Raw genomic sequence first — 26445 nt, 5'->3', positions numbered from 1 at the left:
GTTTTCGAGTCCATAAATTACAAACAAACAAACAAACAAACAAACATACAAACATTTTCCTCTTTTATAGATATAGATATATCGCACAAATTTTGCTATATATCCGATTTGATGGATGTTAAATCAATGTAAAGGTCAGAAGTAACCTTGTCATGGCTTTGTGATTTCGCCGGGATTTAAAATATTCGCGGTTTAATGAAAAATTTTGAATTTTTTCAACACAAAAGATATGGTCTATTTTACCCGCAAAATATTATCCGATGACCACCCAAATTGGTAGGCTTCTTCCCCGCCCTAAACTCTAGCTACATGCGAAATTCCGCGTCGATTGGTCTATAACTGCGACCTGTATAGCTACTGCAAAATCCGACATTTTTTTCAGTATTTGGTCCATATCAACCCCTAAACATTTGGCGATCATCTCCAAAAGGCTTCTATTCTGACCCTAACCCCACCTTCGTGCAAAATTTCGTAAGGATCGGGCTATAATTGCGACCTGTAGCGTGATTACAAATTAACATGGACAGACGGACGTACGGACATACATAGCTAGATCGTCTCAGCTCGGCGAGCTAGGAAGATCCATATATACTTTCCTATGTGGGAAACCAATATTTCGAGGTGTTACATAATTTTTGGGCCAATCAAACTTATAATACCCCCAACAAAGTGTTGTAGGGTATAAACATGTTTTGCTTTCATTCAATTAAATTTAAGAAAAATGTAAAAATTATAGCGTTTGCCGTTGTTTTAGTTTTTTTTTATCTCACCCTGTGGAGCTGAAAATTGTTTTCTTCAACTTTGAGATTGTGCTTAATTATATTATGTCTCGGATGATTGGTAATCGAAATTGGGTTCATTGATCTATGTGAAAGCTTTCGGCCAAGCTCTTTTAAATCTATTTTTTTTCGTTGCGGTGTAAGTTCTTGTACTTTTTGGAATTTCAATGGTTTTACCCAGCGGTATGTTCAGCTCATGAGTCATTTTTCGGCCACTGCGACGCGGGTTTCGATCAAGTCGCTTTCTTACTTTTCGAACCATTTTTGTTGATGTTTATGTTTTCTTCCGTTCACATCCTTGACGACGGGTTACGCTACAAGTATCACTGTAACGAGCGATGTTACGATACGCAAAAGATTTATTCACATTTAAATGCTGGAGTGGATAGAAAGAAATCACACGATTCCATCACGGATAACTTTTTTTCTGGAAAATTCTCACCAAAATGTTTTTGTACGCTTGTAAACAATATAATGAGCTGTCACTAGAATAATTTTAACAGTTGTCATACGAGTGACTGAGAAATGACAGCAGTCTGAAGTTGGTTGCATTTTTTTTTCATCGCGCCCTGTATTTGATTCTAAGATTTTTTTTCTGCCATCGTCAAATTGACTGAATTTCGATATGATTATGAATTAATTTATTCTTCATAGGGGGTCTCCGAGGAATGTTTCGGAGTAATGTAAAACCCATGTTATGGTTGAAAATTCAAAACTGCCACTTCAAATTTTCGATTAATTTAAACCATCCATCTAAAGTCATATTTTCCTTTACTGGATTTGTTTTGCGGATTTTCTCAATTGAATACCACATTATAACGAAGCCAAATCTGGCATTTCTTTTGAATTACAATGGGTGATTGGAATAGAAAATATTTATTTAGTTATTATATTGAGGCTTCTAATATTGAGGTTTGTTATGGAAGATTTACTGGAAGTTCCAAAAAAAATATTAAATTAAGGAAAAAAGTGAACATCATTAAAAAATCTACTAATTATTGCCGCCAAATCCAAAAAGAAGCCCTGTCACAAAAATATACATCTCAAATTTATTATCATGAAATCTTGGTAAATTAAACGGATATCAGCAATGCCTTGCAGCAAAAAAAAAAACAACAATAAAACAAACAAAAAGCAAACATGGATAAGTTATCACTAATCAATTGCAAGGAAGGCAGACAGGTAAATGATTGTGGCGTTAGCAGGTCTCATGCCAAGCTGTGACAACGCAGCACTTAACACACACACAACCACCACGACAGCGAGCGCGACGATCTCCCCCACCAAGCCAACCCCAACACCAGCCCCATCAAACAATGGTGAGATCGCTTAACAAGATCAATGTGGCTAGCTGCTTACTTAGCTAAGCGGTACGCGCTTGCACAAAAAAATCAAAATATTTATTAATAAGAAGAAAGACAACAGCAACAAATAAACATAAATAAATGGAAAAGAAATAATCTGAAAGCAAGCCGGGCCAACCTGCCAAGCCAATGAATGGCAGCAGCAGCAACAAAACCCCCAATACAATATAAATTGAATTGTAACGCTAACAGAATGTTCAGTCAAGTTGAATTTGTCGCGGCCAACACGTCAAACAGACGGCGGCAGCATTTGAAAATCGAAATACAATAAAATTTAAAAACAAAAATCAACGTGGCCAAAAGTAGCTTCAAGCGCCCTTCACAGAAGTCAAGTGCCGATTTTTAAAGAATATTAAAAAAAGAAAGAATTTTTAATTTAAATACAAAAAACAATCAGCAACACCATCACCAACAACAACAACAAAACAGCATCCAGCTTCAGCCAACTGGAAAAAAGTTCCCACAAACAAACAAATTGCCAAAGTAACACAAAAAGAACAAAGAAATATAAAAATATACAACAACAACAACAAACCCAACGAAGAGAAACCAGCAACAACAAATTCTATAATCAAACAACAAAAATTAGTTTAAAACCAATTAAAAAAAAAAAAATACCGGCGACAAAACAAAAGAAAACACCAATCGAACACCTTTAATTGCCACGTTAGAAATTTTTTAATGGCATTGGCAAATTTTGTGCTCAAATTCGCCTGGCCCAGCGAGAGAATTTCGAAATTTATTTATCTGAATTACCATTAAAAATAAATCACGGAATACAGTTAACGCTTTGAATTGCGGACCCCACTCCCCCCTTCCTGCTTTGTCGCATGTGAAATTTATTGTGAGCTGATTACAACAACAACAACAACAACAATTAACTATTCTCCATAGAATATCGTAAAACTATAATATTTTTACAACAACACTTAACAAAACAAAAGCAACAACAACAAAAAGAGAAAATAACGTGAAATGAACAGCGTATTCTAATTTATGTGCAATTAAAATTTTTGTTTGATTTAATTACTGATTTGGAATTTTACCCCTCGGCTGCAACAAAAAAAAAATCTAACCAAACTAGTGTCATCATGAAAATACCAAATATTTTGAATAAAAACGGTTCCATGAATGTCAACTCTGCAGTTGCGGCAAAGGATACCACAACGGCCATGGAGGTGACCAGCACAAGTGGCAAAAAATGTAAGTAAACTGTTATAGAATATTTTCTGTACTGGACTACCTTCTTGGGATAACCAGCAACAATGTACCTCAGCTGTAACGTTTCAAAGAAATTACCCGAACTTTGCACTGACTAATGCTGTCAGGACTTTACCTCCACCATGGTATGCTTGGAATTTTAAGATCCAAAAAGTACTAAATTGGTATGTTGCTGATTTCAGTGACTTTATTCAAAGGAATTGTCTCAAATTTCTGTGACAGAAAATTGCCTATGCTGGCCCATGTCTTCGTATAGCTTACATATGGAGGGCTCACTGCTATACCGAACCAAGTCATGAAAAATAAAAAATGCCGAAACTAGTGCCAATGTCCCCGCATGTGGCAACTCTATTTACACTGCAAAGCATAATGTCAAAAAGTGTTTCGTTCCAAAGATAACGGTAAAAAACCTAAGTCAACGACTGTCCTTTTCGTTTTTATTCAAAGCAAAAATGAACCAAGTCAGTGTGTTTCACTTTAAATCAGTTCTATTAGTGAGCAAGTGTATATTGCTGTTCAGTTTTCAGCAATATAAAAAACAAAACAAGTTAAAAAGTATCAGTCAGTTTTGCCGACAGATGTACGTGGAGGGTATAGTATGGAGGGCATATTAAGTTGGTCATTCCGTGTGTAGCACCACGAAATATATATTTTAGACTCTACAAAGTATATATATTCTTGATCAGCATAAAATTCAATGTCGGTTTTGCGATGTCCGTCAATATGTGGAAATCACTCTAGATTCCGAGCCAACTGAAGTAGGTTGATAAAATTTTACTCAGATGTGTGTATGGTCTACAGGGCGTTTGGTATTGAAAATTATCGGTATTTTGATGACTTTCGTATTTCGTATTAAGAATTTTGATGTTTTTGCGATATTATTTACCGGATATTTTCCAGTTTCCCATTTAAATATTGTGATGAACTATGACAAAACTTGCCTGGGCAGGTCCAAATTTTCGTATAGACCCCCATATTACGGTAACTCCCTTTATTCGGTATTTTTATAATTTTTAAAAGTAAAAGATGAATAATCCCGGAAAAGTGGAGTGTGCATAAGCTTCGCTGCAACAGTGGAAAAGCATACACAAATCAGAAGTGTCTTACAACTTCCGCAAAAACATTTATACCTAATTATGATTGTGGATGCAGAATAAAATGTAACAACCAGGTGAATCAATCTAACAGAGAATTATTTTTCGAGTCATTTTGGAAACTTGCAGATTACGCAAAACAAAATGTTTTTTTTATTATAAAGTTCAGCACGAAATTTTATCCGAATAAGGATACTTGTCGAGTTTGTGATGAACTTGACATGAAAATAAATTTCCATGAAGATGAAAATACAAATTTAATTTGGCAACAGGAACTTCATTTAAAAGCAGCACAGCTAGTTCGAGACTCACTGAATTCAGAAGTACCATCTGATGAACACTATATCTGTACTTTCGACCTTCAAAAAGCATTCCAAAGCTATCAACATCAGTTGCTTATTACAAGCGGAACATCAACTATATTTAGTCATATAGCGAACACTTTATTATATTTTTTTGACTTGGTTCGCTTTAACTGTGAAACATTCAAATTTTAATCAGAGTAATAATGAACCAAAGTAGATTTTTTTGTTTTTGAATATATTTTTAGTAATATATTTTATTATTTTTGTTTTTAAATTTATATCATTAGTTAATTTTGAATATAGACTTTTACATTTTCTTTTAGTAGACTGAAATATTCCTTACAGAAATTAATTGCAGTGCATTTACTTTACCTCTAAATATCTTCGAATTATGTTTTTATGACTTAGTTCGGTATAGCTGTGAGCCCTTCATATGTGGGTATTAATATGTGTTTTGATGATTTTAGCATTAGCGCATTGCTTTTACATGTCCAGGTATTCCTACAGTCCCTAAATAACGGTACTTACCAATATTTGTTATTTTCGTGATTTTAACGACATTATCCTCCCGAATTGTTTCAAATATCATATGTAAAATTCGTAATGAGTACTATAGCCTGTGACAGAAAAAAATATATAACGGTACCTCCCAATATTTGAAATTTTGACGTTTTTGCGGAATTGTTTCAAGTTTCGTATTTAAATATTAAATAAAATTACCAATAGAGGTCCACATTTTGTGAATTTTGCAGTATTTTTCAACGATTTCTTTTTTTGTTTTGAAAATTTACAATTTCCTTCCAATTGGTAGAAGGTATATCCAATTTTGACATTTGCTTTTCAAGAGTCGGAAATTAATTTTTTTAATGATATTATTATAAACAAGTAAAAACAAGTAAGCAAAGGCTACAGTCGAGCGGGGCCGACCGTTGAATACTCTACAACACTACAATAAACGATACAGTTTATATAGGCGAGATACTCGAAAGAATTCCACAAGATATTGTGACAAATTATAAAAGAAAACCATCAGGTTTCGTTCTCTAATTTTCGAATAATAGCAACTTTAACTAATTTGCTCATTTCCAATTTATTGGTAGATGTTGCACTTAAATGGTCTTCCTAGATCTATAACCAATATTTCCCAAAGACCTATAATCTCTCAGAAGTGGCAAAAGATTGACATTTATTATTGGTTTTTGACTGAAACGCATCTATATGAGATACAGACATTTGACTATATTCTTCAACGAAATCAGCGTTAACGAAGTAGTCAGAAGTGCGTGTTTCCTGTATTTGTGAATTCTCCAAAAAGTCACTGGAATGGACATTTTCGTATTTAGTCTACAAAAGTTGGAAAACTATTTCACACATTGAATATTTTTGGATGGCCATCCGAAACTTCTTGGCTTTTGCAATGTCCGGTAACCCCCATTCAAATGTGCGATAATTACGACCTGCCGACAATTTTGCAGTTTTTTGGTCCATTTCAACCCCTAAATATACGGCAATCATCTCCAAAAAGAGTAGGCTTCTATTCTGACCCTCATCTTATCCCCATGCAAAATTTCGTAAGGATCGGGCCATAAATGCGATCTCTATATGATATCCTAACTACTTAGTTTTGTTAGCTGTAGAAATATTACCAAATGTTTAATTCAAAATGAAAATATGACAAAATATGACTTTAGAGAGATATTTTTATGCGATTTTTTTAGACGTTTTTTGATTCCTGCCAAGAGGCCATTCTGAATTAGTGAGAACTGTCGAAATCAGTTCAGCCGTTCTCGACATAAAATAGATCTTTCAAGCATATCTTCTTTGATAGACATATATATCGCACATATTTTGCTATATATTCGATTTGTTGGATCTTAACATCAATGTAAAGATCAAAAGTAACCTTGTCATGGCTTTGTGATTTCGCCGGGATTTAGAATATTCGCGGTTTAATGAAAAATTTTGAATTTTTTCAACAAAAAAGATATGGTCTACTTTAGCCTCTAAATATTATCCAATGTCCACCCAAATTGGTATGCTTCTTCCCCGCTCTAAACTCTAGCTACATGCGAAATTCCGCGTCGATTGGTTTATAATTACGACCTGTATAGCTACTGCAAAATCCGACATTTTTTCAGTATTTGGTCCATTTCAACCCCTAAACATTTGGCGATCATCTCCAAAAGAAATAGGGTTCTATTCTGACCTTAACCCCACCTACATTTTAAATTTCGTAAAGATCGGGCCATAATTGCGACCTGTAGAGTGATTACAAATTAACATGGACAGACGGACAGACGGACGGACGGACGGACGGACGGACGGACATACATAGCTAGATCGACTCAGCTCGGCGAGCTAGGAAGATCCATATATACTTTCCTATATGGGAAACCAATATTTCGAGATGTTACATAAATTCTGGCCCAATCAAACTTATAATACCCCCAACACATAGTGTTGTAGGGTATAAACAGTAAATTCCAAACCACCATTTGGAAAGAATTTGGAAATTTTCAAAAAAAAAATAATAAATAAATAAATAAAATCCTTTAAACATTTTGTAAAAATCTTAATAATTCGGAATATATCCGTCATATTGGAGTTTATGCGAAGAAGGGGATCAGTATAGTGAACTTTTGCCATAAGTCATTATAATATTCAAATGCGAAACTTGAAAAAATCCGGTGAATAATGTAGCTAAAATCATCAAAATAGCGCATGTAGGGAGGTACCGTTATATGGAGGCTATACAAAGACGTGGACCTACATACACAATTTTTTGTGATGGTTTGTACCCAAACGAACCCTAAAAACGTAATTTGAAAAAACTCAGGTGAATTATTTTCCTAAAATCTTAAAAATAGATGCTTTACGATATTGTGGACCTATACATATAGAGAGTTATCTTCTACGGGGTATAATTCTTAGAAAAAAGTTCTTGTGTGGATTTTCAGACAATTTCATTAAAAAACCAGTAAAGAAAGTCCTAAAGTCGGGCGGGGCCGATTTTATGATACCCTACACCACTTTGCTAATTAAGTTGAGCTCCACATAACAAGTAAAAGTTTTATGGGAGAATTCAATCATACACGCTATGATTATAATTATAATTTAAAGTTCAAAGGACTAAATGTGCCGAAGCATTTGTATCTTTTAAATTCGGATTTGTATTGCCCATTTGGTGCACAATTAATTTGAAATCGGATAAAAATATATATGGCAGCTATATCCAAATCGGAACCGATCTCGATAAAATTTGGCAAAGATATTTCTGAGCTGTATTTGATATATTTCCCTGAATATCGTTGTTACGGAGTGCATATTACGGCTGTGGGTAACAAATATGACAAATCGGATGAGCAATATATATGGGAGCTATATCTGAACCGATATTCACCAAATTTGACATACTATCTTCTAGACTCAATTCGTTCGAAAGTGCCAAATTTTATCCAATTTTAAAGGTTTGGTGCACAATCCAAGGTAAATCGGACGAAGTTATATATATGAGCTATATCCAAATCTTAACCGATCTCGATAAAATTTAGCAAAAGTATTTCTGAGATGTATTTGATATATTTCCCCAAATATCGTTGTTACAGAGTGCATATTACGGCCGCGGAGGACAAAAATAACAAATCGGATGAACAATATATATGGGAGCTATAGTTATATCTGAACCGATTTCGATCAAATTTGGCATACTTATTTTCAGGTCCAATTTGATCGTACGTGCAAAATTCCATACTATTCGGACTGATATTAAACGTTTGGTGCACAATAAAAAGTAAATCGGACGAAGATATATATGGGAGCTATATCTAAATTTTGACCGATTATCCCCAATTTCAATAGGGTTCGTCCTTGAGCCAAATAAATGATTTGTGCAAAATTTCATCTGGGTAGGGCAATAAATGCGAACTGTACTTTGTTTACAAAAATACATGGACAGACGGACGGACGGACATGCATAAATCGACTCAGAATGTGATTCTATGCAGATCATCAATAGGAACTATGGATCTATCTCGTTTCCTTTTGCCTGTTACAAATAAATGCACAAAGACATAATACCCTGATGACCTTGTGGTGTAGGGTATAATTAGCTAAAATCATGAAAATACCGAATATCCGATTGCGGAACTTTACTTGAAATCGAAGTTAACCTCATATAAGGACTATCAAAAAAAAAAAAAAAAAAAAAAAAAAAAAAAATGGACCGACATTACCAATTTTTTACATCAATGATTCTAAAACCAATCAGAAGCATTTTATAAAATTGCAAAGCTCCATTTTAAATGTTGCGGAATTTGTCTCAACATATTGGGATCCCTTTCTTTATAGTCAGTGTTATACAAAGGGCTGGAGATGAAATGGTCTCCCATATTGTTCGTCATTTTTTGTTTCCATGTAGGGAACAATTTGAGAACTTTTTATACCCTACACCACAAGGTGGTCATGGTATTATGTCTTTGTGCATTTGTTTGTAACAGACAAAAGGAAACGAGATAGACCCATAGTTCCTTTTGATGATCTGCATAGAATCACATTCTGAGTCGATTTATGTATGTCCGTCCGTCCGTCCGTATGTCCATGTCCTCTTGTAAACAACGTACAGTTTGCATTTATTGCCCCATCCAGATGAAATTTTGCACAAATCATTTGCTTGGCCCAAGGACGAACCCTATTGAAATTTGAGATAATCGGTCACAATTTAGATATAGCTCCCATATCAATCTTCGTCCGATTTGCCTTTTATTATGCACCAAACGTGTAATATCAGTCCGAATAGTATGGACTTTGCACGTACGATCAAATTGGACCTGAAAATAAGTATGCCAAACTTGATCGAAATCGGTTCAGATATATCTATAGCTCCCATATATACTGTTCATCCGATTTGTTATATTTGTTACCCACAGCCGTAATATGCACTCCGTAACAACGATATTCAGGGAAATATATCAAATACAACTCAAAAATATCTTTGCCAAATTTTATCGAGATCGCTTCAGATTGGAATATAGCTCCCATATATATCTTTATCTGATTTCAAATGAATTGTGCACCAAATGGGCAATACAAGTACGAATTTAAAAGATACAAATGCTTCGGCATATTTAGTCCTTTGAACTTTAAATTATAATTAAAATCATGGCGTGTATGATTGAATTCTTCCATAAAAATTTTTAATTGTTATGCGAAGCTCTACTAAATTAGCAAAGTGGTGTAGGGTATCATAAAGTCGGCCCCGCCCGACTTTAAGACTTTCTTTACTGTTTTTTTTTTTTTTTTTTTTTTTTTTTTTTGATTTTTAATTAATAAATTTTTTAATTTAATTAATATATTTTTTTAATTTAAATTTTTCCATTTTTATTTTTTGATTTCTTTAACTTGTTCAAAACTCTATGAACCTTGAACTGTATGCTAATATCGAATATTGAGTTAATGTCTTGAAATATTTAAATTAAATCGAATAACTAGAAATATAGCAATGGAAATGTTTCAACTAAACAATTATTCACAGATGTCTGCTAAACGTCATTAAAACGAAAAACAGTTCGACCAAACTATGTTTTCAAACAAATGACATTTCAATGTCTACCAGATTGGTTGGAAACAAGTCAATGGCAATGAAAGTGATCCATAAAACAAGGAACAAGAATTAAAGTGGGTTTAAATAAAGTTTTTTAGATTTGTTCCATGATTTCATTATTGGAATTTTATGATTAAAAATTTCAGATACGTTTTCGGTTCAATAATTCGATTTCTTTATGTTTTGAAGATTTCAGGTGATTCAGGTTCCCAGGGAATCAGTAAAGCAGTGCCTTTCAAAAAGGTTTAATTTAAGTATAGGGTAAAAATTCTCCCTGCAGAAATTTAAGTTCACTATTTGAAATAGCATTTATATAGAGATTTCCCCCAATATCTGGTATTTCATAGGTTGCTATTCCTATTCCCGACCGAATAAGCTTTAAATAGGAATTTTGGATTATTTTTAGATATATTGAGGTATTTAAAACTATAAACATTTAACAGTTAATATTTCCGATATTTGTATACCCAAACACCACATTGTTGTAAGGGTATTATGTCTTTGTGCTTTTGTTTGTAAGATGAAGAAGTAAGCTAGATAGACTAAGATATACTTTTGACTTTTGTCAGTCCTTCGGTCCGTCTGTTCATGTGTTTTTTTTTTTTTTTTTTTTTTTTTTTTTTTTGTGAACAAAATGCAGTTCGCACTTATTATCCGATTAAGATGACACTCTCCACAAATTATTTGATTCGCCCAAGGAAGAACCCTATTGAAATGGGTGAGTTCAAATTTAAATATAGCTTCCATATATATCTTTAGGCAATTTCGGATTAATTGTACATAAAATATCCAATATCAGTCCAAATGACCTACATTTTAGCACATCCGTCGGAATTTAGTCTGGAAACAAGTACTTCAAATTTGGTGCAGATATAGCTATATCTCCCATATATATGTTTCATCCGATTTGGGGGTTTAAGGATCCTTGGTATCAGATATCAGATACAGCTGGGAAAAAGGTGCCTTAAATTTTGTCAAGATCGGTTCAGATTCGGATGTAGCTCCCATATATATTCTCAACAGATTTCAGGTTTAGCAAATGGCTATTATCAGCCCAAATGAACTGTATTTTGGCACTTTCGACGGAATTCAGCATAGAATCAAGTAGTTTAAATTTTAGCTATAGCTCTCATATACAGGGTGATATAAAAAAACTGCAACAAAGACAAACGCCATAATTTTTAAATTTTTTTAATTTAAGTTCGGGATACCGTAGTATTTTGTTGTTGCAAAATGGTCAGGCTTTATCCCTTTATTGTTGTTTTTATAAAAACAACGTTTGATTATTAGTGGAGAACGATGGTAATGTTTACCAGGGGGTAAGGCAGGGAATATCTAGGTTTCGGAAAGAGCCACCAATCCTCATCAGTTCCCTTGTTTTTGTCTGGGATATTCTCCCCAGAAGTTATTTTAAAAATAACTTCTATGACAAAAAAACATTTTTTACCCAAGTGACGAGATCGTAAGCTCAATAGAAGAGGAACCAAAGAATAAAATAAAACTAAAATTCTTTTGGAAAGTCTTCTAAATCTTACAACCGCACTTATAAACATTTACATCTTTCTCCACTTGTTATGATTTCGTTCAACCTGAACGAAGTAGCATAACCGTGTAAGTTGGTTTTGTCTGTTACAACAAAAACCCCTTCGTCGACCGTGCCTTGTCTATTAATAGAACAGTGTGGCTTGTTTGTTCGGGATACCGTAGTATTTTGTTGTTGCAAAATGGTCAGGCTTTTTTTAATTTTATTGAAAGAAAGCAATAAATGTCGGAAATAGCTTGAGGAGATCAACACTTTGGTATTTTTTAGTGCCAACCTTACTTTCCAAAATTCTCCAACGGATTGGTATCCGGAGATTTTGATGGTCATTGTGCGCTGGAAATAAAGCGAGCAACCTCATTTTGTAACCATTCTTGGGTGGCGCGTGCTAATGCAATGGTGCTGATTCCTATTGGAATATCCAAGGTCTGTGGCCAAAATGTTTGCGTGCCCAAAGCTTTAATACACCCTCGAAAATTCGGCATTTATTCTGATGCTACGGTCGATTAATACGTGCGGAGTGTGCCATTGCCGGCGCTTCATTTCTGGTGGCCAACTAAAGGTGCACATTTTCAGCTGACCTCTTTGGCAAGTAAACACAATCATTTTGTTTGTTAACAAACTGCTGCACAACGTTTGTTTTCTCATCGAAAAAAAAAAAACAAATTCGGAAGTACACCACTTTCGGCCAAGCGAAGCAAATCTTTAGCCCTTTTGAGTCAATTTTCTTTCTGTTGCGGTGTAAGTTCTTGCCCTTTTTGGAATTTCAATGGCTTTACCCCGAGCTCATTTTTCAATATTTGCCGAATGGAATATTGCGATATGTTCAGCTCACGAACATTTTCGGCCACTGCGACGCGGGTTTCAATCAAGTCGTTTCTTTACTTTTCGAACCATTTCTGCTGATGTTGCTGTTTTCTTCCGTCGCGGTAACGAGCGATGTTAAGAGACACAAAAGATTTATTCACGTTTAAATGCTGGAGTGCTCTAACGATAGCCACTTATGGTTTTCCAGCCAAATATAAAGAAATCACCCTATCACGCTTGAATACCATCACGAATAACTATTTTCTGGTAAATTCTCTCCAAAATGCTTTTGTACGCTGGCAAACTCTTGTTAAGAGTATCATATACTCGGACCCGCCCGACTTTTGACCTTTCTTTCTCATATTAATTTATAAGTTGTAGAATCTTAAAAATCATTGTAATGCCAAACTATATGACCATTGGGTGGGTCGATCGTATGATGTTATCCAAATACTTTTATTGAAAGCGTATTTGTTATATAAAAAAAATAAATAAATAAAAAAATAAATAAATAAAATGTGCCACCTTTCAAAATGATGCATGTATGTACTTCAAAAACACTTGAAAAAAATTTAAAACGAAATTCTTATCTCTTCACAGCTGCAAATGACAATTACTTATTTGGCCTATTAAAGTGAAATGCATTCGAAATAATTAATATTGAATTGAAGCAAGCCAGACATAATGACATTAATTTTGATGACAGTGCTGATATAAGGAATCGAACTAAGTATGTTCTTGATTTAAATGACAATGACCGACCCAAAAATGTCAATTGGGTTTTTATGGAATTTTTATTTTCAAATTTCGAAATATGTATTTTTTTTTGAAAAATTATTATTGATCATCCGATAATAGCTCAGGTGGTGTATACCATTTAACGCATAATAAGCGAAGTCCATTCATTTGCAATGTTTACTTTTTTTTGTTTTGGCATTTCTAAGAGGCGCAAAAAAAAAAAAACAAAATATTTTATCAACTTATTTCAAAGTGACAAATTATTTTGTGTATAAAGAATAAAAAGCATGGCTCGTGTCATTAAACAAATTTTTGTTTGGGCTAGGTCATGGTAGAATTACAAGGTAACCCTTTCAGGCCAGCTGGTATCAATTTGATATGTCAAAAAATTGTTGTAATTTGAATTCGCCTTCATTTACACATAAGAAAATTGTTGCATGATTTCAAACTTTAACAATGCTATTGATAGAAAATCGAGATTTTACGTTTTTATAGAGTATGAGGGAAAAAGTGTATATTCAACATATGGTAGGCATAGGTAATATGGAGATCTGAAATTCGTGGATATTTGAAATAAGTGAAACAGGGAATCAATTTCATATCGGAGATAAACCGATACATGGAATTTCATCATCTTATTTGTACGGATTTTCAACTATGTTATACACTATAGGGCTTCAACTGTGAAAGGTGAATGATTCCAAAGCATATTGGATTGGTTTGGGGAACAAAACATTGGCAATTTTTGGGGTGTGATTAAATATTGAGATAATTTTTTTATTTCAAATTGTTCGAATGTATTAAAGTTATCTATACATAAAAGACTTCCTGTCTGCTATACATTTCATAGCTATGCAAATAATATGCGTGGACTCACAGTAGACTCAGCCCCCTGTATCTTCTGCAATCTTTGATCCAAATCTTAAGTAAGCCTGAGGAGTAAATATACCCTAAAGTACCTTTTAGGTAGCATGTCACTACAGCGAGAAAGCTGACGATGTAGTAAAAGAAAAAAGGGTACACCCCACCAGAACCACCACAAAACCTAATTTTAAAGCACCAAAACTAATTTTCCGGATATTTTCTTGTAAAGAACATTATCGCTGTTGAATATGAAATCAACGTTGCCAACGTTACCAAGTGTGTAAGGATGATGAAGAGATAACAACGATTGGACATCTATTATCGCAAATGTCCTTCGTTGGCGCGCTGGAGACTACGATCACTCCATTTCCAGTCTCTGTGATTTTCAAAAATGTTGTATTGAACGTGCTGTAATCAAACCAAGATGCAGCGGCTTCAGCATTACTTTCAATCGATGTTGGAAGTTTTGAATATTTGCTCTTGTAATAGAAAAAACAACAATTTTGAAAATTTTTAATTCAATATTTTGATTGGAAAAATAATTTGCCCCAAATTTTGTACTTCAAATCAATTCGCCCTGACTACAACTTTGACACATCAAGTTTCCAAAAAAGTAGCTTTGTTGTAATTTTCGCCTATGTTGCTACCTGGTATTTCTACCATGGGCTAGGTGATGAATAGTAGTTCAATTGACGCACATTACCAGCATTTTTACCAAGAAATTGATGGCCTGCATTTTTATCTTCCACATAAATTTGGAAAAAGTTCCTCAGTAACCGGTTGTGTGAACCGTATGTATTTCAAGCATATTAACAAAGAATATGAGTTGACGTTTAACTGTTGGCTGTTAAAACAAAGCCAAACATTGTCTTTGTGCCTTAAAAATTAAAAATAAATACATTTTTATTTTTATAAATTTGAAGTGTGCAGCTTTATTTTTATAACATAAGCCATGGTCAATAAATTTTTATATATTTTTTAAAAACTTTAATGGATATATTATAATTTATATTTTTCTGAAAGCAATGTCACACATTAATATGTAGTTACCTATTTAAATAGTAAAAATGCCAAGCTTACAACTATTAAAAATGTAAAACAGAATTTAACCCATAAATGTTTAAAGTACTTTTTTAAAAACCCCGATTGTTCGTTTCTAAAGAAATATAAGATTTTTATCAATGAACACTCTGAATTTTTTTTTTAATTCAAGATTTTTGTAGGTCCTTGAAAATTTTTTTAAAAATAAACTAAAAATAAATTATTTGAAAAATTTAAACACAAATTTAAAAAAAATTAAAATTTAAAAAAAAATAAAAATTTAAAAAAATTAAAAATTTAAAAAACAATATTTTTTTTTTAAATTAAGTTTTTTAAAAAAAGGAGTTAAAAAGTTCCTCAACCAATGTTTGTTTATTTAAATATATTTTGACTTGGGTTATGATTACTCAAAATATGGATTCATTATGAAAGCTGGTACCAGAAGTAGTGGGCCAATATTGCCCATTTCATATTTGACAAAATTTGACAATATATTGGTCATGTTTCAATTTTTCTGTCTAAAACTACAACAAAATATATATAAAACAAGTAAGCAAAGGCTATAGTCGTGCGGGGCCGACCATGTGAAACCCTACAACACTACAATGTTAGAAGCCACCTTATGTCCAAATCCATTTTGGAATATTTCGCTTTTGAAATTATGTCACGGAGCACTGCCCAGATATTACCCTCAGCATTTTCAACAGAGACATTCGCCCAATATTTACGCACTCTGTCGTGCTGTTAATTGTTGTGGTCCATTTTGAAGCTAAATGTAATTCAATGGTCAACCAAAATGCCAGAATTATTCCCTGTCCATAACTCACTTCTCAGGCGTGTCGATCGGCTTAAATTGGGTGATCAGGATTTTTTTTCTCTTTTTGGTCCATTTTAGCCCCTAAACATATCGCTGACATCTTTGAAAATAATATGCCTAGCCCTTCTGAGCCTAACCCTACCCTTGTGAAAATATTCGTGAGGATCGGACGATAATTGCAGACTGTATATAACAACCAAAACCTGTGTTGTAAGGTGAAAAATATTACATAATATACACTTCAATATTACAAGTCAAAATGAAAAAATGGCATGGGATACAATTTATGAAAAAATAAAAAAAATGTCACAAAATCTATAAAATCACCATTATTGGCATCTTTTTATGCGTTTTTTTTTAGATTTTATTCCCTTATGCCAATAGGGAATTCTGAATTGACAAAATTTGTCAAAATCAGTCTAGCCATTCTTGAGATATAAGCATTCTAGCTAACACCCCCTTCCTTTGCATATATGTATTGTATATATATATCGCTATATATATCCGATATATTTACCATCGGCTTCTACGTAACGGTCAGGATTGACCCGTTCGTCTATTTGTGATTTCGCCATGATTAAAAATATTCGCGGTTTAATGGAAAATTTACTTTTATTTAACACAAATGCTATGGTCTATTTCACCCACTAAATATTACCCGATGACCACCAAACTTGGAAGGCTTCTGTCCATCCTGAAGCTCTAGCCCCATGCTAACTTCCGCTTCGATTGGTCCTGTAGATCAACTGCAAAATCAGGAAATTTTTCAGTTTTTGGTCTATTTCAACCCCTAAATCTCCAAAAGAAATAGGGTTCTATTCTGGCTCTAGCCCGACCTCCATTCTAAATTTCGTGAAGATCGGGCCATAATTGCGACCTGTAGAGTGATTACAAATTAAGATGGACAGACGGACGGACATGCATAGCTAGATCAACTCAGCTCGGCGAGATAGGAAGATCCATATATACTTTTCTATGTGGGAAACCAATATTTCGAGGTGTTACATAATTGTTGGCCCAATCAAACTTATAATACCCCCAATACATAGTGTTGTAGGGTATAATAATTGTAATAAAAAATCAAGTACAATAGTATCAGTCAGTTTTTTTATACCCCCAGCCTTGAGTTATGATTATTTAAACTGTTGACTCTTTATGGGGGAGGTTCCGAAGTAATTGACCAATATTGAAAAAATCGTATCTGACCTTTGACTGATAAAAAATTACAGCATGCCAAATTTGGACTATATCGACTACTTCCTATACTTTATATAAGATATGTGAATATTTTCAAAAAATCTGGAAAAATGCGTGATGTAGCAGATATAGCGGACCGAAGTATTCCATTTTTATTCTTCATCAAATACATATAAAAATATTGGTATCGGCAAAATTTGAAGGAAATCAAACATTTATATGTTAAGATAAAAAAAATTGCAACAAAGTCAAACGCCATAATTTTTACAGAGTTTTTTTTTAAATTTTATTGAATGAAAGCAAAAAATTTCATAAATAAAATCAAATTTTAGAATAAGTTTTGATTTGTCTGAATTGGTCACCCTTGGCAAGATTTATGGCCTTCAAGCGGCCAATGAAATCATCACACGCTGCCCGAATGTTGCTCTGTGGTATTTTGGTCCAATCCCGGCGAAGCGCTTGCTTGAGGTGATGGACACTTTGGTATTTTTTAGTACCAACCTTGCTTTCCAAAATACTCCAGACACAACAGTCCAGCGGATTGCTATCCGGAGATTGTGCGCTGGAAATCAAGCGAGGAACCTTATTTTTTAACCATTCTTGGGTGGCGTGTGCTAAGTGCGATTGTGCTGGCCAACCGAAGGTGCACATTTTCAGCTGACCTCTTTGGCAAGTAAACACGTTTGTTTACAAACTGCTGGACAGAAAATGTTTTTTTTTTTCATTGGAGATAACCAAATTCAGCATTTCACCAATTTCTGCGAAGCAAAGCAACTTTTTAACTCGTTTGAGTCTATTTTCTTTCTGTTGCGGTGTAAGTTCTTGAACTTTATGGAACTTCAATAACTTTACCCCGAGCTCATTTTTCAATATTTGCCGAATGGAATATTGCGATACGTTCAGCTCTCGAGCCATTTTTTGGCCACTGCGACGCGCAAGTCGCTTTTTTGCTTTTCGAACTGTTTCTGCTGATGTTGCAGGATTTCAAATCTATTCCTTCACCCAATACCACAGTACCAAATTTCTGATTTTAAATACTATATATTTACCCAATAGTAAATTGTATCAAATAAAGTACTATTTAGTACTTATGCTGTACTTGTAGAGTACCCATTTCTAAATCCACACCTTTCCCACAAACCTACCAACAACAGGAACTCCCATACAAAATTTCAAAATTCCAACTTCATTAATTCATCCTAAACCAAACTGTTACGAATTGTGTACCATTTAGTACAGTTCGCACATTTAGTACATGTTGCCTTAACCACCTTCATGTATCAAACATACTTTCCAACCTTGAATCTCAAGTAATATTTTTAAATTTAAGATCTATCTGTTCACACAATACCTAATGGTACCATTTCAGAAGTTTATTACCATTTTTGAATTTTTCGTAACGTTCTAAGTTTAAATATCAAAAAATAATTTGGTGCACTCCATCAATGACTCTAATTCCAAATTCTAGCATTCATTGAATGCAAAGCATTCATTTTAGTATATTTAAGTATTTTTCGTACCGTTTTAGTACGAATTTCCAAAAGATGAGATTCACACAAAATTCTAGCTTCAGCCGCTTTGCCTGGGCTTTCATTCTCAGTTCGATAAAAAAAGTGTCGTGTGTGTTGTTGGTAGATGTGGATGGGTGTTTACCTCAAAAACACATAGGTAGCATCTGCGCTTTCGGTTATGAGTAGCCAATGAGGATTCGAATCCATTCCAATTTCAGAGTCTAACTTTAGACTGCTCTCATTTCTAAGAAACTTGTCTGACAGCTGTTGAAATTATTTCAGTGAGAATTGGTGTGGTAGCGTAGCCCGACGTCAAGGAAGGGAACGGAGGAAAACAGCAACATCAGCAGAAATGGTTCGAAAAGTAAAGAAGCGACTTGCTCGAAACCCGCATCGCAGTGGCTGGTGAGCTGAAAATATCGCAATTTTCCATTCAGCAAATATTGAAAAATGAGCTCGGGGTAAAGCCATTGAAATTCCCAAAAGAGCGAGAACTCACACCGCAACAGAGAGACAATAGACTCTAAGAGCTAACGAGTTTCTTCGCTTGGCCGAAAATGTTGAATTGGTGTATTTGGGGTTTTCCGATGAGGAGACATTCGTTGTCCAGCAGTTTGTAAACAAATGAAATGATCGTGTTTACTTGCCAAAGAGGTCAGCTGAAAATGTGCACCTTCGGTTGGCCACCAGAACTCAAGCGCTGGCCATGGCGATAATGTGGGCCGCCATAACAGCTGATTGTCGCTCTCCGATCGTATTAATCGACAGTGGCATCAGAATAAATGCCGAATATTATAGCGAAAATATTCTGGGGGTGTATTAAAGCCTAGGGCACGCATACATTTCGGCCGCAGACCTTAGACATTCCAACAGGATTCAGCACCATCGCACTCAAGACGCGCCACCCAAGAATGGTTACAAAATTAGGTTCCTCGACAAATTTCCAGCGCACAGTAACCACCAAAACCTCCGGATATCAATCCGTTGGACTATTGTGTCTGAAGTAATTTGAAAGCAAGGTTGGCTCTAAAAAATACCGAAGTGTCGATCACCTCAAGTAAGCGCTTCGCCGGGAATGAACCAAAATACCTCAGAGCAACATTCGGGCAACGAGTGACGGCCATAATTCGTGTCAAAGGTCACCAATTGGAACAAATCTTAACTTATTCTAAAATTTGATGCTATTTCTGAGATTTGTTGCTCTTATTTAAGAAAATTCAGAAAGAAATGCAAAAATTATAGCCTTTGACTTTGTTGCAGTTTTTTATCTCACCCTGTATTTACACTAATGTGTTGTGACCGATACTATGGTTGCGCTTACCTGACATTGCAGACTTAATCAAAATTTTCGTTTTAATTAAAAAATAGCCGGCGACATTGATCTGGAGTTTTATGTTAACAAATTTTTCCAACAACCCTCGTATGTTATTAATCTGAAGAATAAAGACAGACAAGTGGTTTTGTGTGTTGGATGGAATATTTTAGTTGTTGTGTTTTTGTTCTCCGAACGACATGAAGTCTGCTTGGTGATTCCCATAATATTGAGACAAATTAACAAATTTTAAATGAATTAATTTGTCGCACCGACTCAATGTTTTCGCAAGTAAATGCTGTAATATTTGGTAAATTTCATCAATTTGTTTACAATTTGTATAAAATTAGCACGTGTTATATAAATTATTCATTGAATTTTTTTAAATACATTTATCAAATTCTTCCGACGAAAAACAAAACAAAGCGAACTCTGACGCCAACAAATTGTCATAAAATTATTCAGGTCGTATAAACAACACAACAAAATACAAATCATAATTTCTCTTTCTCTCTCTTCGTCATAAATCAAAAGTGATTTTTCTTTATTTTGTCTGCCATAGAGTTGAGCGACTTCTTTGTTAACATAATTTACATATTTACGGTGTTTTTTCTTTTTTCATTTTTGTGGTATTAAAAATTCAATTTCCGTCAAGGAAGTTAGTGACGATAACATGTTACATACTTACTGCACACACACACACACACACACACACACCAACAGCCGCATACGGGAGTGAAATGACACTTTGTTGTCATTTGTTAGAACAGTTGCGTTTCAAAACTACGACCTGTTTAATTAGCTGCGTATTTTATGCTTTTTTTGGTTGTTTATAACCATATTTGGTGGCTTGCATTAAAAGTGGAAAATTAGAAACGCAACAATTTAACAAGGCAATATTAAGTCTGGTTGGGTAGCATTTGATATCCACTACTTCAACAGAAAGAATTTGAACCCACATAGAGGGTCTATGTGCCAAAACCCGTGGGTAGAGAATTGTAAACCCAAAATACAACATTTTTTTAATTGTCGTGAAAATTACGAAGTAACATGAGGCATCTATGTGGAGTTTTTTTATACCCTCCACCATACATGGTATGGAGGGTATATTAAGTTCGTCATTCCGTTTGTTACTCATCGAAATAATATTTTTAGACCCAACAAATTACATATATTCTTGATCAGCGTCAAATTATTAGACGATTTAGCCCTGTCCGTCCGTTCGTCTGTTGTAATCACGCTACAGTCAAAACGAATTAAGATAGGAAGCTAAAATTTTGCACAGATCTGTCTTTTGTCTGCAAGCAGGTCAAGTTTGAATATGGGCTATATCGGCCCACGATATCGTATATCCTCCATAAACGGTACCCCCGACATTCGGTTTTTTGATGATTTTTTTTCTGAAAATGTACACCTTTACCTTTTGAGCACCCCATATAACGGTACCGCCGCCCACCCCTTATTTTGTATTTTGATGATTTGAGACAAGTTTCTCAATGGAATTGTCTGAAATCTACATCAGGAGTTCTATGTGAGTGCTTTACCCCATAAAAGACAATTGTCTACAAAGGTCCACAATATCGTATATCCCCCATATATCGACACCTTACAATATCCGGTATTTTTAGGATTTTAAGAGAATGTTTAATGGATTTCATTTTTTTTTGGAAATTTCCTAATTCATTCCAAATTGTGGAGGGTATTAAAAGTTCGGCCCGGCCGAACTTACTGCTTTTTAACTTGTTTTTTTTTTTTTTTTTTAAATAATAGATCTAAACATATCGGACAATTTTCTGTAAGGATAGATTTGCAATGTCAATCATTCCGAAAATAATACTAGCTATCGAAACTTTAGCGGACAATAAAAGACAATACAATAAGACAGCGCTACTATAATGTTCTCTCTCCATAAACTTAGTTTTTAAGGTATTCTAATTATGGAATATCTTCTATCCCTAGCAACTCTGGAAATGTCTATTAAGGAGCTTTTTTTACCAAAGACTTTCCGAAAAAATCTGTTGAATTAAAAAATAATATATGACCAGTAAACAGCAATCTTAGAAACACTCTTGAAAACCTTCTATCTTCAGAAGAACTTCAGAAGGGCTTATTTTAATAAGAGAGCTATGAACCGGAGGGTTTTATATGATCTTACAAGCACAGGTGAACTGAATAAGGTATAACATGTATAGATAAGCTATAGAAGTTACCCCATATATATAGAAGAGCTTTAAATGGTAGTATTTGAGTAGATAAGCTGTCTGTCTATACAGGAGCTCATACATGACTCTTTTATATACAGAAGAGTTTTAGGTGGCATTCCATCTTTGACCTTTCAAAAGTCTTCTATCAACAAAAGAAGTTTAGAAGGTTAATATCGGAAGAAGATCTTTAAAAGGTAGTCTATCCACAGGAGAGTTTTACAAGGTCTTCTCTCCACATGCAATCTTAATACAGAAGAGCTTTATAAGGTCCAACATATACAAAGAGCTTTAAAACCATTTTGTTCATATATATATATATATATATATATATATATATATATATATATATATATATATATATATATTGAATGTTTTTTAACAAAATAATTTCAGAAGAGGCCATAGAAAGCCTTGAGGCTATAGAAAGCTATTAGAAAGTCTTTGGACTGTAGAAAATCTTTAAAAGGAGTTCTAAATGTAAGAGGTTTTTCTATGACCCTCTGGCTAGAAAATTCTTTCATTAATTATATTCGACTATGTCATGCAGAAGGTCTTCGGGCCTTTAAAAGATTTTGTAGGAAAATAACTTCTTGAGGCCATATAAAACCATTTGAAAGTCTTCGGGCTGTAGAAAGTCTTTAGCAGGCATTCTGATCAGAAAATTCTTTAAAAATAATTACGACTACATAAGATCTTTGTAAGCACTTTGGCTTGATAGAAAGTTTTATCGGCTATTCTTTTTATAAACGACCTTGAAAAGGATAGGTATTAATTTATAAAAAAGTCTTTTACCAAAAGACTTATATGTATGGAAATCCTTTAAAGTACCTATGAGGATATGACAATAAAAATCTGTAAAAATTTTTCCAACTCTGAAATGCATTTGAATAGTTTTCTGGAATATGTTACACCCGAAAAAAAAACTCTAACATATTTATGGAAAATCTGTAGAAAATAAGTTTGTCATATGAAGACTAAGTCATGTTGCAAAAAGAATACCGAATTTACTTCACCACCTAATCTCATGAAGTTGATTATTAAAAAAGTCTAGCACAGAAGCAATCTACTAACTGTGGTTTCTTAATTGCTTTTCACGAGCCATAAAATCCAATTTTATTACATATTTAGTTTCATGAAAGTTGTTTTTTGCTTTTCATTAATTTTCTAGAGGGAGTCAGTCGCTTTTATACAATAATAATTTGCAATTATTTTTTTTAAATACAGTTGACAGTGTTCTTGAATTTAAGCGCCACTTGTTTTGTAGTTGCTTTGCTTTTTCGATACAGCATTGCTTTTTTGATTTATGACAATTTCAACAGATTTGTTGACAAAAAAAAAAAAAAATACAGACACAACTACAAATCTTTAAATTAATAATATGAAAACAATTATGATGTAATCGATATAAGTTAATTGCTCAGGCTATTCACATTAAAACCCCATAAATTATATATGTTGCCAAACAAAAAATTAATAATTTTTATTACTGGAACAAAATGAAACCGGAAACTTTTGTGAAATTTGCATGAGCAAAAATAACAAAACGAAAACAGAGAAGAATAAAAAACAACAGTTAGTGGAGCATGGTAACAAATGGAGCATAAAGTCAAATTGGGGATATAACAATTTTGGTTGTATGTTTGAGTTGCATCAAAATTATATTTTTTTTACTATTTTATGTGGACCTAATGTTCTGTCATACACATTACATTATAAAACCAGTAAAGAAAGTCTTAAAGTCGGGCGGGGCCGACTTTATGACACCCAACACCACTTTGCTAATTTAGTAGAGCTACGCATAAGAATTAAAAGTTTTTATGGGAGAATTCAATCATACACGCTATGATTATAATTATAATTTCAAGTTCAAAGAACTAAATATGCCGAAGCATATGTATCTTTTTAATTCGGACTTGTATTGTCCATTAGGTGCACAATTAATTTGAAATCGGATAAAGATATAAATATATATGGGAGCTATATCCAAATTTTAAACCGATCTCGATAAAATTAGGCAATGTATTTCTGAGCTGATTTTGATCTATTTCCCTGAATATCGTTGTTACAGAGTGCATATTACGGCTGTGGGTAACAAATCGGATGAACAGTATATATGGGAGCTATAGCTATATCTGAACCGATCTTCACCAAATTTGACATACTAGCATCTAGACTCAATTCGGTCGTAAGTGCCAAATTTCATCCAATTTGGGCAAATATTAGACGTTTGGTGCACAATCCAAGGTAAATCGGACGAAGTTATATATGGGAGCTGTTTCCAAATCTGAACCGATCTCAATAAAATTTAGCAAATGTATTTCTGAGCTGTATTTGATATATTTCCCCAAATATTGTTGTTGCAGAGTGCATATTACGTCTGCGGAGGACAAAAATAACAAATCGGATGAACAATATATATGGGAGCTATAGCTATATGTGAACCGATTTTGATCAAATTTGGCATACTTATTTTCAGGCCTAATTTGGTTGTATGTGCAAAATTCCATACTATTCGGACTGATATTACACGTTTGGTGCACAATAAAAGGCAAATCGGACGAAGATATATATGGGAGCTATATCTTAATTTTTTACCGATTATCAAAACCACCTCTATATCACAATCCCAGATACCAACAAAGACTTACATTTTAAATTTGAAGATTCCCGCTTTATCCCTTGACCCAATACCCAAATTTGTACCATTGAGTACATTTCGAACAATTATAGTCCACATTTAAAGAATCTCCTCCAAATCTTAACCACAGACACCAATGCTGACTTCAAATTAAAATTTCAGAATTTAAGCTTTATCCCTCCCTCCACTTAACATCAAATTTAGTAGCACTTGGTACTTTTCGAACAATTATAGGACGCATTTGCAAAACTACGATCAGATATCAACACTACATACCAATAGAGACCTCAATATCAAATTTGACCATAACCTTCACCTAATGTCGAATTTAATGGTTCAGTATTTTTTGTACAATTATAGTAAATATTTCCGAAACCACCTTTATATGTCCAGGCTGTTTATCCATTCACCCGATACTAAATTTTACCAACTATAGAACTATTTAGTTCTTTTCGTGCTATTAAACTAATACCAATACCAAATTCCAGCTTCATCCGTTCACCCTAAGCTAAACTGATTCAAATTTAGTACCATTTCGTACAGTTTCCACATTTAGTATACATTTCCAAAGCCACCTTCATGTATGAAAATTACTTTCCCCTTGATTCTCACACCATTTTTATACCCTCCACTATTCTATGGAGGGTATATTAATTTTTGTCATTCCGTTTATAACTCCTCGAAATATTCATAATAGAGCCCACAAAGCATATATACTCTTGATCAGCGTAAAATTCTTAGACGATTTAGCAATCTTCGTCTGTTGAAATCACTTTAGAGTCAAAATGAATAAAGATAGGAAGCCAAATCAGCCAGATCAGTCTTTTGTCTGCAGGCGGGTCAAGTTCAAAGATGGGTTATATAGGTCTACAATATCCTATAGCCCCCATACGACATTACCTCCCGATATTCGTTATTCTGATGATTTTAGCCACATTTTTCAATGAAATTGTCTAAAAATCCACACAATATATAGGTCTATATATAGGTCCACGATATCCTATGGCCTCCATACAACGGTACCCTCCGATATTCGGTATTTTGATGATTTTAGCCACAGTTTTCAATGGAATTGTCGAAAAATCCACACAAAGAGTTTCTTCTGAGTACTTTACCCTCTGGATGAGAATTGTTTATATAGGTCTACGATATCTTATAGGCCCCATACAACGGTTCCTCCCGATACTCGGTATTTTGATGATTTCAGCCAGATTTTCCAGTGGACTTGTCTTAAAATCCACACAAGGAATTCTTTCTGAGTACTTTACCGCCCGGAAGAGAATTGTTTATATAGGTTCCCGATATCATATAGCCCTCATACAACCGTACCCCTCACATTCTGTATTTCGATTATTTTATTATTTTTCAATGAAATTGTCTGAAAATAAAAACAAGGAGTTGCTTTGAGTACTTT

At 34.0% G+C, this 26445-nt stretch overlaps 1 protein-coding gene across 1 annotated transcript in view; it reads left to right on the top strand.

Annotated features, from left to right (window-relative positions):
• The first annotated feature begins 2327 nt into the window (after positions 1 to 2327).
• The window catches only part of LOC101893788 (putative inorganic phosphate cotransporter), a 37054-nt gene continuing 12936 nt past the window's right edge, over positions 2328 to 26445 (top strand). Inside the window, exon 1 of the mRNA XM_005176508.4 lies at positions 2328 to 3346. Coding sequence (XP_005176565.1) covers positions 3235 to 3346 — 112 coding nt within the window. The 5' untranslated portion in view covers positions 2328 to 3234. The remainder of the gene's footprint in view (positions 3347 to 26445) is intronic.

Source organism: Musca domestica, unplaced genomic scaffold (genome assembly GCF_030504385.1).
Source record: "Musca domestica strain aabys unplaced genomic scaffold, Musca_domestica.polishedcontigs.V.1.1 35, whole genome shotgun sequence".
Classification (NCBI taxonomy): domain Eukaryota; kingdom Metazoa; phylum Arthropoda; class Insecta; order Diptera; family Muscidae; genus Musca; species Musca domestica.
The sequence above is the reverse complement of the archived record's forward strand: the minus strand, read 5'-3'. Positions and strand labels throughout refer to the sequence as shown.